Raw genomic sequence first — 12,023 nt, forward strand, 5'->3', positions numbered from 1 at the left:
TTTCCTTCGCTTCAAGTATACACGCGCTGATATATGTAGATATACTTGGGTGCGTGCACGTCCTCTAGAAACACTTTCCTTTCCCTTTCACCTTTACACTTTTTTCGCAGTGTTAAGCTCGATTGCCATGGGGGGGGGGTGAGTGACAAGGAAGCAGAGTATAGATTTCGGCAAGATAGAATAGGTTATGTTGATGGAATCAATATTACAGCTGATGCAAAGCGTATTTCACGTTAACCCGCACACATACTTGATAATAAAGCCGCCCTCTCATGTTCCGTGACGTGAAATTGATTCGCAAGCGGCAGACGCAAGGAAGAAAAAAAACGCGCAACAACCCAGCCCCAGGAGTAGCTCTGGGGGCAAAAAAAAAAACTGGTGACTAAAGAGGGCACGACGGCAGGGGGGTCAACAGCAGAGGAAGAAAAAAAATTGGAGGCGTTAATAACAACAACAACTTGTAAAAACAAAAACGAGAAAAAACCTTCGTACATAAAGGGAGAGTATGCTTCTACACACATGCTACCGCGTGAAGGAAATCTTTTTAATTATTGGTGAACACTTGGAGAAACAAATTGGAGAAGGTTTATAGTTTCCACTCATCCAAGTTAATTGGTTGACCTGATCGCTTCGCCTCCCGCAATGCATCAAGCTTCGCCTGCATTTCGGCCTCAATGCGGTCGGTTTCACGTCTCATTGCCTCCACGTCGTCTTGATGACGCTGGCGTTCCAAGACAATTTGTTCCAACAAGGCCTTTCGTTTCCCATCAAGCTCTCGTGTTGCCTTCAGGCGTGCTTCCTCCTGCTCAGCGGTCAGTTGGCGCAATGTCTCTTCCTGGTGCTGCTCCTCCTGACGTTGGAGCTCTTCTTGCCTCAACCGCGCCTCCTCTTCCTGTTTCCGCTTCGCCTCTCGAGCTTTCTCCGATGCTTCGTGTTGAGCTTGTTGAGCAAGGGCTTCTATTATCTTCAGCTCCGCTTTTTGCAATTCCGATGCTATATCTTGTTCGCGCTGCCTCTGGCGTTCACGGCGTGAGCGTTCCTGTTCAGTTGTGTCTTGCTGAGCCTGTTCCTTCTCAGTAGCCAAGCGTCGCCGCTCCTCCTCTAGTTCTCTCTTTTTAGTAGCAAGCTCCTTGAGATGGGTATCGAGATCCACCTGCTGTTTCTTCTGAAACTCAGCATACTCAGCCATCTTCTGTTTCTCTTGTTCGGCCTTGTGTTGCCTTGTAGCCGCCTCCCTCTCACGGCGACGGTTCTCTTCTTCCCACGCCATCCTTGCCCTCTCGCGCTCCAACTCCTCTTCCCGTTCGCGCTCTCTCTTCTCCTGGAGATTCCTCCATTCCTCCGCTCGCTTCTTTTCCTCGGTCTCCAACTGTTTTGCATAGTCTAGTTTAGCTTTGCAAACCTCTTCGGCCTGTCTAAGTTCTTCTTGTTTTCTTTTGAACCATTCTGAGAAGCTTGTTTCCGAGTTGCCGGGTCTACGAAAGCCTTCACAGTTATTTTTCGAATTCGGGGCACTGCCCCCGTACGTCCCCTTTGTATACTGCATAAAGATATCTTCAAACAATTTCTCTTCTGACATCGGGTTTGCTCTAGAAGTACGCGTACCATAAGAATTGGGAACAGGGCCCGCCGCGTTCGCTGCCCTTTCGGTGGCATTTGGTCTCGGTACATTGTGGGCTCGCGCCGTAGGACCATCCCGCCGAACTTCTCTCAGGCCTATCTCTTGATCATACTTTCGACGCTTAGTGGGCGAACGCAATATCTGGTATGCATTAACGACCAACTTAAATATTGCCTCCCCTTCGGGATTCTTGTCAGGATGTAACTCGAGCGCCTTCAGTTTGTAAGCCTCTCGTATTCCGTCCTTAGACGCAGTCCTTGGAACCCCCAGGATCGCATAATAGTCCGCCTGCTGCATACCGTACTTTTTCCCTTCCCTTTCTCAGCAGTAATAAGGGAGAAGTGCAGTGGTAAAAGAAGTAGAAATAAAATAAGAGACAGCGACTTTAAGAAGCAGCAACAGACTCATAGATCCAACAAGACAATCAATAGCGAGCTCGGCAAGCACGTAAGCACCGCCCCCATTTACACACAAGAAAAAGGAAACATATACTCCGTTGCTTACACGGTCAAGGGGGAAGGATCATAGGGAAACCAGGCAAGCAAAGCCACAATACGTTTCGCCCCACTATCGGCAGGGTAAACCACCACATATTAAAGACGAACAGGAAGACATGGAGACAACACGCCACGCACAGAAGCCACACCCAACGTATATAAGTGCGCGAGTCCCATCTTCTCACACTAGCCATCTATTACATTCAATACTGCATAGGACAAGGGCGTACAGAGAAAATTCAAGCAACCATTCTGAACCGGTTATCCAACAAATAAAAATATGCTGCATTCCCTTAACCATCCACACCACAGCATCCTAAAAGGAATGACGGTAACGCACTACGTATGTCTATTCACCGTTCCGCCGTCTCTCCTCCTCTATCGCATCTTCCCATTCAAGATCCTCCATTATGCTCTCCGACTGCCGCAGTGCAGCTGGAAGGCGCGAAAGGACGAAGCCTACTGCGCAAAGTAACACAATGGTCTCACCCCACAGTCCAATATATTCCTGCATGAAGTCCAGCCACGAAATTATCACACGGTATTTAAACGTTCCAAGCGTCATCTCCTGTCCCCATCCACCACTGCGAGCACTGGTATACCGCATATGCTCTGGAGGCTTTATCCCATAGAGAAGATAGTAATTACGTGCCTCAGGGTTCACAAGAATGTCGTATGCATCCTTCAGCTCCTCAAGAACCATCGACCGGTCTTCCTCATTCTTCTCCGTCTCTTCCACTAATTTCTTTTTTGTTTCGTATGCTCTCTTCAGTTCAGTGGGGTCGACTGAGCGTGCGTCCTTCGTATCCTTCGTGTCCAGCAAAACACTGAAAAGTTCACGGTCTACCTGAGAGGCAAGGCGATTGTACGCAAGCTCCACCTGTTGATTCTTGGCTTCGCACGCACGACCACAGTGAACCAGCTGCCCTCGCGCATCCTGATGTTCTTTATACGCCTTACGGATTTCCTGCCGGATGCGGTAGTTCTCCCGCCGTCGTTCCTTGTCAAGGTCCTCTCCACCTGCCTCATCAGCAGCAGCTCCGGTAGATTTCGGACGGATTCTCCCCTTCACACCCAATATTTCGTAATAGCTCTCCGCTTCACTTGGAGTGACGGCACCATCATGAGTCGGATTGACCTCACCGAACCCTTTGCCACTCTCAATCTGAGGTGGCTCCAGGTTAAACTCCACGTCATACTTCGCTAACGCAAGCAACGAAATGGCAATCACTACCGCTACGGAGAAAAAAATGCGAAACATAGAGCCAGAATTTTCATGCTCGCCTACGACAGCATCCCACTCGGCTTGAGTGATTATACCACGGTTGGGGTCCCGTCGAGAGTAGCGGTTGGTATTAGCAAACCGTGAATTGGGCCGCTGCACACCATACATGGCGTTGTGCCGTGCAAACACATCCTCCCGAGCAGCACGAGCCGCGCTCTCCTCCAGCTTGTTACGCCGCTCCTGAGCCTGCTGCTGCCGTATTTGCGCTGCTCGAGGTATCATACTTAGCAACTTAGAGCTACACTCCCCATTAGTAACAAATTAAAAACAGGATTCAAGGAAGAAGAGGGGGAAAAAAAAAGAAACGGTGATACGACGGGGAAAATAATCGAAGGAAAGCAGTTTGGTGCGGAAATAGGATTGCGCAAACAATCGCAATGTAGTCGCCCACATACCACACAGTCAGTTACGTCCCTGTTATTACGTAAAATGATTAACGTCGATCATATAAATGATTTCATTATTCTTTTATTTTCCCCCACTCATACAGAAAACTTCCATTTACTTCCGTTGCATATTCATCTTTCTTCTCTTGCCTTATAATAGTTTTTCTCGCTGTTATTCGCTGGTCCCTTCTTAATGTTCGTTTCCCCTCCCCACTCCAACCCGGGCATAGGAAACGTGAAACACAAACATATAATCTCAGATCACACAGTCAGACAAAGAGCTCCCCACGCAGCCTCTCCCACCAAACGTGGCTTTCCTACATCCTTTTGTCCACATTCCTATTCCTATTGCGGGGGGGATTTGTAGTAACCTGTAACCACAGCGTGGTCACGCTCGAACGGTTCCAGCGAGGCCTGTTCCTTCGGTCTCAGCCCTGAGTCCTTCAGCTTCTGCACCTCCGATGCAAAAACAGTAGCAGAGTCCGCTGTCGAATCAATGCAATTGGCCTTTATCGAAATAACAAAACCACCGTTCTGTTTCAAAAAGTGTTGTGCATTCAGAGCTAATATTCGCGCCTGGTCGGGTTGAGCAACATCCATAAAGATGCAGTCTACCAAACGCGGTATCAGCATCCGATATTTCTGCGGGTAGCGGGCATCCTCAAGGATCGGGACAATATTACTCCGACGTTTCGACATCTCCTCCAGGTCACGCCCGCTACGGTGTGAGAACTCCACAGCGTACACAACACCCTCCGGACCCACCAAATCAGACACATGACTAACAGTTGTCCCACTGGCAGCACCCAGGTATAACACTGTTGAGCCCGGTTCCATGTATATCTGAGCAACACCAGCGTAAATCGCCGCCGCAAGTTTCGACCGGTATGGATTCCACACGCGGAACTCGCAGGACTCGGTCTCTCCGGCAATTGTACCGCTTACGCGCTTCTCACCGTATATGGAGACACCAGGTACGAGTGACTTTGTGGCAAGAGTGTCTTTACCCGCAAGGAGGTAGCAGCCACGCATACGAGCATGGGGTTGGAATATGTTGCCCTTCACCCCACCGCCGGCTTTGCCTCCGCCTCGTCCGCCAAATTATTATACTATCAGTTAATGAAAACATTAACAATTTCGGTGCTACAACATTGTTCTTACGATATCTTATTATTTTCTGATGGGCGATTGTACTGTACAGGAGTCGTGGGGGGTATATATGAGAAAAAAGAGAGAGGAAAAAGGATAGGGTGTCGACCGCAACAAAAAAAAAAAAAGCAAAAGCCGTCCAAAAATTATGAGCGTGTACAAAAATGATCCAAATCCTTTGGCAACCGAAGTATGTAAAAGAAATAGCTGAGGCGATAGGTAAACCCCCGAGCCATACCGATGTATTGTCTGCAACACATTCGTAATGTTCGGTGACGATATGGACCCTTTCCCGTTACTCAGCATACTTCTACGTCACGTGTTTGAGCGCCCACGCTTCCTAAACACTCGGTGAAGGGAACGAAGTCTTCTATACTGTTTAACTTCATCACTTTCCTGATCCAGAATCAGGTGGACGGCGAAACTGGTTGCTCCACAAAACGGGCAAACCGATGCGGGATCGTCATCCACGGGGCAATCCTTTTTTGCAGCAGCTGGTTTCCCAACAGACTCATTCACCGCAGCGCAAGCCACAACGTGCCCGCAAGACCAAAACCCAAGAAATTGGTGAAGACCTGAGGCAGAGTCATAACCTGTTACTGGGCACCGAATAAGCACCTTTCTGTCCTTCCCCTCCTCTACATTCGACACCTCACACACATCAGATAGTTTCGATATTTTCATATCGCTGTTCAAATCGCTACTGCTCTGCTTATGGAGTGAACGTTTCTCCAATATGTTATCCAACACCGCCTTCTTTGAATACAGGCGTCCATAAAGATCAAAAACAACCGGAAGCTGCAGCGGCTCCAGTGACAGACCACAATGCGACCACCGCAAAACCTTTTCCTCCTTTAATTTTCGCGTCGTTTCTCCTCCACCATTGTCCCCTTTCCGCAGCTCATCAGCGGTGAGGAACACACGTGACTTTTCTAATATCCGCCGCTTGTTTGAGAGTGCTTGGCCATCGCCGCCCATCGGGGTATAACTTCATAATCATGCATCAGGGGAAACCAATGCCAAATTAAAAAAAAACAAAGATGGCAACGGTGGAGAGCAGTTTTGTTTGGCAGTGACGGTAGGACAATCAAAGGGGCACGGCGTCCCGAAAACGACTAAGAGCATCCACCGGTACAAAATGTTGCAGAGGGTACACGAATAACAAGAAGGTTTGGCTAAACACATGCATACACAGAGAAGGGGAGAAATACATAAAGGTAAGGGAGGCGAGAGATCCATCAACGTTGGCACTGGATGGTCGCCACTCACTATGCTCAAAAACAAACAAAAAACTTACTGAGGGCCCCACTACAATCTTTCTTCCATTCCGGCAGTTGATTCCTCACACCTACCGTCACTTCGCCAACTCATTCACCAAGACGAATATTCAATAACGGAAAACGCAAAGCTGCCGGTTCAAAGTCGTAGTAAACCGTCACCTCATGATGCGGAATATCCTCCTCAGAGGTCATTAGTAGTGCCGACGGAGGGGTTAACCCGAACGCCTCACGCAGCGACTGTTTGAAGTTGCGCACGATAAACCCAGGCTCGACACGGTTGAGCCACATTCGAAAACCGTCACTTATTGCCCCTCCATGGTGCTCCTTGATTCTCTCCGCCACTCCGTAAAGTTCAAAATTCCAGTCACAGTTAAACTGGTCATCAAAGGCGGACACGCCCACCATTCTGTGGTGAACCACAACATTTGTATATTCTCCCCTCGGCACCGTAAGTCCAGTCATTCTATGAACGCGATCCAACAAGCATACACGTATGGCAGCCAGTCGCTAAAACGCTAGCCTACCTCAATAATACTAACGCTAACAGCAAAAACAATGTTCATACACACCATTAAATGAGGGAAAGTTGAGAGAAATTTTTCACTCGGATGCATAGCAGGTTCCACATCTGGCACTACTTATTAGTACACGTATATACGGTACGATACATACAGAGAGGCACGCATATAAGGCAAGCACAACAAAAGGTGGAGGGTGAAAAGATAATAAAAATCAGACTGCGCCATCATCTGTCTTCAGTTCTCTGCTTGTCATCAACTGCCCCAAGCAACTTTGACTCCAAAAACGAAAACCGCGCCTCCAACGCGTCAAACCGCCCCGATATCTTTTTGTCCATGTTCTCCAGCATCGTCATGATGTTTATCATAGTGGCTGAGATAAGCGGTTGCTCTGGCTCCGTATTCCCCTTCCCGCACGACGTCTGGTAGCTTACACTCGAGCCGGCTATGGGCATGGCCTCGGAGGAGGAATGCTGCGACAAAGCGGAACGGTCGAGCGGGAGGGGTTCCAGGTATACAACAGGGTCCCAAATAACTCGAACCAAATAGAGTGAATCCACAGAACTTGTGTACACGCACAGCCGCCACCGCTCATGCCGTCCTCTGTATTGGCACTCGTCAGTACAAAAAAATGTCGCTCGGTGATACGCGCTTCCCTCGTGAACTAATACCTTTTTGCTGCCGAGGGTAAAGGTCCACTTGTGGCCTAAAAAGGTTTCCTCATTGGGGGTAAATATCTCCGCTCGCGTGACGTATGTCATGCCGTTCCAGGAAGACGTGGGATGCTGGGCAGATGGACCGATGTAACACTTCTGAAGCTCCACATTGGCCGTCTCGAGACTAGACAGTAGCCCCAATATGTCACGCTCGCCAATAAGGGGCGAGTTCCCCCAGTAAGGTGTTTCACAGTCCGTGTTACCCTGCTGGGGGGTAACCACTGTCGGTATCCTGTAGCGCTTGCCGGAAAAATGCATAACCGAATCATCTCCACTGCAACAAGAAAGATTCGTTTGCGGTCCGCGATCGACGGGCTCGGGACCATACTTCCCAACGAGTATTGCCATCAATTGTTCTTCCTTCCCCTTATATGCAGCCAAATATTCCGATATTCTGCTCAGATTCTTTGGGTTGTACTGCTCGTAAAAGCGATGAAGTCGTTGATAGTACCTCGTGCAAGCGTCCCCATCCACACCAGATTGCTTCTCGTGGGCATAGCCGGAGTTACTCTCCCGCGACTCCCAAGCACTCTCAGTTAAATTCGAGTGTATCCCTGATCGCACGCTGCACAGCAGTTGCTGAGGAGGAATATTTGAAGGGGGAGAACCACTTGAAGGAGTTGTGTTGCACTCCCGGTTATGCGGCTTCGCACACTCGTCTGTTTCGGGGGGCGACAGGCCCTCCATGGAGGTAAGGTTTTCTTTCCCTCAGGTTTCAAAAGGGTCAGCCTCCCCCTCATGCACATATTCCAAGTAGCACCCAGTAACCAAAGTAAAAAAAAAAAGAAATTAGCGGTACCGGCATGCATGCAAAGGAGATGAACAACCGATGCAAAGCGGCAGTTCAGATACGACCGTACAAATATGAGGCCAGAGAGTTATGACAACGCACAAATGCACGGGGGCGAAGCATTGGCCACCTTCGCTGCCCCGGTAGAGCCTCCAAGTGGAAACCAGCATATTATTCGACCCACACAACCCCAATCGAAGAAAAGGAATCAAAAAGAGGGACAACGGGAAATAGAAAACCAGAAGACAAAATGCAATTCCAGTATCCGTCAAGGATTTAAAATCCATGAATCGGCGCATAAAGGGCAGCACCTCACCGAGGGAAACGGAAAAAAAAAGTCCATCATGGCATGGAACTGAGCGATTTTCCAGTTTTTTTTTTATTTTTATTCTGCACAGCGCATGGTGGCTGAGTTCATTGCTGTCACGTTCTTCAAACCGGCCTGAGTCAATCCCCCTCCTGAGAAAACAACAGCAGGACCTCTCCAATACCCCACGGCCGCTAAACCGTATACTCCACTTCGTGTTAGACATATTGTTGCTACTAAAACATTAGACGCATAACCGCTTGTAGAATCCGCTACCTCACTTGGTGGGCCCGAAAATGTGAAATCATTCCAGTGGCCGTCCCATTGCTCAAACTGCGCTTAACCTCACACACTCCTCCACCGGGCGAAACCGCGTGGAGAGATACAGATAATCCATTAACATCCGTCATCGGCTTAATCCACCTCGTGAAAGCACTGCGCTGGTCTGCGTATCGGGCAAAGACTCAACAAAGAAGGTAACTCAATCACCTCCTTCCACCTGCTGCGGCAAAACACAAGCAAGACGCATCAACACTTAAGCAAATGAACAGAGAGATGAAAAAAAAATTTTTTTAAAAGAAAGAAGAAACGTGAAGACATATCGAGTTAATAAATTTTTTTTTTAAAGTCAAACTCATTTATCCTCAACCGCGCCTCCCCCTCCAGCCCCGCGACTTTCCCCTCGCGAAGTCAACAACCGTTGGGGGGAGAAAGAAAAACGCTGCGGAATTGGCGCAAGTTGCCAAGGTGCAGAAATGAGAATTAAGGTGGTGAACACATGTTAATTTTACTCGGTAATTATTCCGCGCTTCAAAAAGAAAATAAACCTTCTCGCCTTACTCCCATCATCATTCTTAGCCCCCCTCGCATGAAACACCGCTGCAACCCACCGACCCTCCCCCAACTATTCAGATGTTGGAATACGGAGAACTGGTTAGGAGAGGGAAGATCTCGGTTTTTTTTCTCAATTCCCCACACTCCTGTCATGCGTCTTCACCCTTCTTAGGAATTCTCAAATGCATCCACTCTCTCGTCACTCTTTTTGTGTCTTATTGCAGGCTCACAATGGCCTCGACGCTTACACCACCAGGCCCCCTGAGTTGCACAATGAGACAAGCCAAGAAGGTACGAAATGCAACAGCCGAACCACAATTATCAATCGCGGAATACTGAGTCCAATGGGTTCGGTTCCGGCGCGGGATTTAGCGCCTTGTGAATCTTTGATTTCGCTTTAACGGCCTCGTTCATGTGTACCTTCTCCAGCCGCCGCGTCTTCCTGTCGCGACGCTGCTCCGTGGGGGTCCTGGCCAGCGCATTTTTCCAAATGACGTTCCCCTTGAAGCACCCGTTGAATATGGACGTCGGCTCCAACGTAAAACGTGGTCCAATTTCCATCAATGACTTTGGCTCCGTGTCAATTATCTGGTAGTGACGGAACCATATGTGTCCATCAAGGTAGAAAAAGCACAAAATGTGGTCAACAAACGGCTTAGATCTTGGGTGATACCGTGGGGTATTGAATGTCATTTGGAGAAGCGACTTCACGACCCGTAGGTGTGGTTGGGTCTCAAAATCCCTGTCAAAGTGGAGGAGCGGCCTACTATACTTCAAGCAGTTTCCAGCCATGCGTAGTTCATCTGCCGTGTGAACATTTGTTAATTGCATCTTCACACTGGGACCCCGCGGAGCCTGAGCAATCCAAAGGTAACTGATATCCTGGCGGTGAGCCTCAATAAAGAGTGAACTATTGCACTGGTGAAGCTCGCAAAGTTCAATCACACTATCTCCTAGGCCACCAGTACGACCAAGCTTCGGGTGCTCCCGAGCGTGCGGCATTAAATTCCGAATGTCAAGAAGAAGATGGCGGTCTCGACTAGATATATTACGGGAGCCCAAAACTAGGCACTTCTGCCGGTTTGTCATCCGCTTATCCGTTGTTGCGCGTTTCAACTGCATTTCGCCGATCATTGACTCCTCCACCACACCCCTTTCCCCATGAACTTCTTGCTTTGTTTCCTGGGTCCCTCCATGTTCCTCACTTGAATCGGCGAGCCGCTGACGTTTCTCCCTCTTAACCATTGACTACTTCCTTCTTTGCAAACAACCTTTTCCACCGCAACACTTTCACAAGTCAATTTAGAAGAGATAAGATACAATATGAAAGAGACCTGAAACCTCTTTAAACAAATATGGACACGCATTTGCATTATGTGGGCGCAACCCCTGTGCATCAAAAGCCGATATTCATCACCAGTCCTCCCAGAGCAAAAAGTTTTTTATTCCTTTTAAAAAAGGCACTGCGCTCATAACAGTAAGAGGAAGAAAAAGCTGGTCTGAGAAGCAAAGAACAAACCGAACAGGGTTGTGCAACTATTACGGTAGCAAGCATCACCACCCTCTACGTGCCTCCGTATACACAGGGGACAACATTTTCATATGACGTCAAACTGCATGAGAAAAAAACCTACTAAGGACATAATGAGTAAGATGCAACAAACGTATAAGAAAACACTCATTGGCTTCATTTCCTTAACGAGCTTCTTCAGGCGTACGTTCAGAGTGTGCAGCTGCTCGGTTTGTTTATTCATGACCTGTTCCGTGTTATCTAAATGCTTATTTTGCATATCAATCTGCCCGCCAATCTCCAGTGCTAGGGTATGCAACCTAGACACTCCCTTTGAAACTACTTCAAGAGAATTTTGTATTTTCTTGTCCTGGGCCGCAATTGTCTTCATCGCCTCCGCCGTGTCCTCGTGATCCTCCAAGCGGCCTCCACCCACCGTGTCGTCTTCAAGGTTAGCCCCCGCGTACGGATCAACATGACCACCACCGTCCTTTTTGTCTCGCCACAATGAGCCAAGTTCGCCACGAAGTTGAGCCCTACGACCGACAAGCAATTCCTGACCCACATTCACCCCGCTCGTTGCAGCAATTCGCTGGTGATCAGACTCCTTTACCAGCTCCAGAGTAGCAAGACAATCCTTATATTGTCCAGATTTGGCAGAATGTGCCTTCTCCAACAAAGCAATCTTGTGTGGTTTCGCTTTCTTCCTTCTGGTTTCCTTTTCAAGGGCAGCACCGGACTTATTCACTTCTTGCTTCATTTCTTCCAGTATAGTTTCAAGGTTTCTTATGTCTTTATGTATGGCAAGTGATTGTTCCACAGCTATTCGGTCCTGACCGTGGCGCGCAGCGCCCTCATTGCGTTCCTTAATATTTTCCTTAACTCGCTCGACGCAGCGAATGAACGCTAACGTCAAATCACGAAAGGGGTCGCCGGTCGTTTCTATCTCTTTGGGCTCATCCGTACGGCCCGCACGCTCACGCACACGGCGGATCCTCTTTATTGTCTCCCGCAGCATGGCACGCATGAAGCCATCCCTGTTGGGTAAGTAATTAGGCATTTCCTGCTCTCAATAAACCCCTACACAACCAACTGCAGAACAAGAATATATACATATATATATATATATA

The 12,023-nt window shown here is 48.4% G+C and overlaps 8 protein-coding genes and 1 pseudogene across 9 annotated transcripts; all 9 read right to left on the bottom strand.

Annotated features, from left to right (window-relative positions):
* Positions 1–586: 586 nt before the first annotated feature.
* Positions 587–1,918, bottom strand: TEOVI_000795400 (chaperone protein DNAj, putative; the record flags this gene model as incomplete). Its single annotated transcript, XM_067223328.1, has 1 exon — positions 587–1,918. The coding sequence occupies one exon, from the start codon at positions 1,916–1,918 to the stop codon at positions 587–589; it is 1,332 nt and encodes a 443-aa protein (XP_067079429.1).
* Positions 1,919–2,467: 549 nt separating this feature from the next.
* On the bottom strand, positions 2,468–3,625 carry TEOVI_000795500 (uncharacterized protein; the record flags this gene model as incomplete). The annotated part of the gene is made up of 1 exon (XM_067223329.1): positions 2,468–3,625. One exon carries the CDS (start codon positions 3,623–3,625, stop codon positions 2,468–2,470), a length of 1,158 nt encoding a protein of 385 aa, XP_067079430.1.
* Positions 3,626–4,134: 509 nt separating this feature from the next.
* On the bottom strand, positions 4,135–4,887 carry TEOVI_000795600:pseudogene (annotated as a pseudogene). The gene has a single exon. A coding segment is annotated over exon 1 (753 nt).
* Positions 4,888–5,253: 366 nt separating this feature from the next.
* TEOVI_000795700 (Rtf2 RING-finger, putative) lies at positions 5,254–5,916 on the bottom strand (the record flags this gene model as incomplete). Its single annotated transcript, XM_067223330.1, has 1 exon — positions 5,254–5,916. One exon carries the CDS (start codon positions 5,914–5,916, stop codon positions 5,254–5,256), a length of 663 nt encoding a protein of 220 aa, XP_067079431.1.
* A 389-nt stretch (positions 5,917–6,305) lies between these two features.
* TEOVI_000795800 (uncharacterized protein) lies at positions 6,306–6,680 on the bottom strand (the record flags this gene model as incomplete). The annotated part of the gene is made up of 1 exon (XM_067223331.1): positions 6,306–6,680. The coding sequence occupies one exon, from the start codon at positions 6,678–6,680 to the stop codon at positions 6,306–6,308; it is 375 nt and encodes a 124-aa protein (XP_067079432.1).
* Positions 6,681–6,963: 283 nt separating this feature from the next.
* Positions 6,964–8,139, bottom strand: TEOVI_000795900 (uncharacterized protein; the record flags this gene model as incomplete). The annotated part of the gene is made up of 1 exon (XM_067223332.1): positions 6,964–8,139. One exon carries the CDS (start codon positions 8,137–8,139, stop codon positions 6,964–6,966), a length of 1,176 nt encoding a protein of 391 aa, XP_067079433.1.
* A 102-nt stretch (positions 8,140–8,241) lies between these two features.
* Positions 8,242–8,775, bottom strand: TEOVI_000796000 (uncharacterized protein; the record flags this gene model as incomplete). The annotated part of the gene is made up of 1 exon (XM_067223333.1): positions 8,242–8,775. The coding sequence occupies one exon, from the start codon at positions 8,773–8,775 to the stop codon at positions 8,242–8,244; it is 534 nt and encodes a 177-aa protein (XP_067079434.1).
* A 929-nt stretch (positions 8,776–9,704) lies between these two features.
* TEOVI_000796100 (ribosome biogenesis protein, putative) lies at positions 9,705–10,628 on the bottom strand (the record flags this gene model as incomplete). Its single annotated transcript, XM_067223334.1, has 1 exon — positions 9,705–10,628. One exon carries the CDS (start codon positions 10,626–10,628, stop codon positions 9,705–9,707), a length of 924 nt encoding a protein of 307 aa, XP_067079435.1.
* Positions 10,629–10,981: 353 nt separating this feature from the next.
* Positions 10,982–11,953, bottom strand: TEOVI_000796200 (syntaxin, putative; the record flags this gene model as incomplete). Its single annotated transcript, XM_067223335.1, has 1 exon — positions 10,982–11,953. The coding sequence occupies one exon, from the start codon at positions 11,951–11,953 to the stop codon at positions 10,982–10,984; it is 972 nt and encodes a 323-aa protein (XP_067079436.1).
* Positions 11,954–12,023: the final 70 nt, after the last annotated feature.

Source organism: Trypanosoma equiperdum (genome assembly GCF_001457755.1).
Source record: "Trypanosoma equiperdum strain OVI genome assembly, contig: ctg_1842, whole genome shotgun sequence".
Classification (NCBI taxonomy): Eukaryota; Euglenozoa; class Kinetoplastea; order Trypanosomatida; family Trypanosomatidae; genus Trypanosoma; species Trypanosoma equiperdum.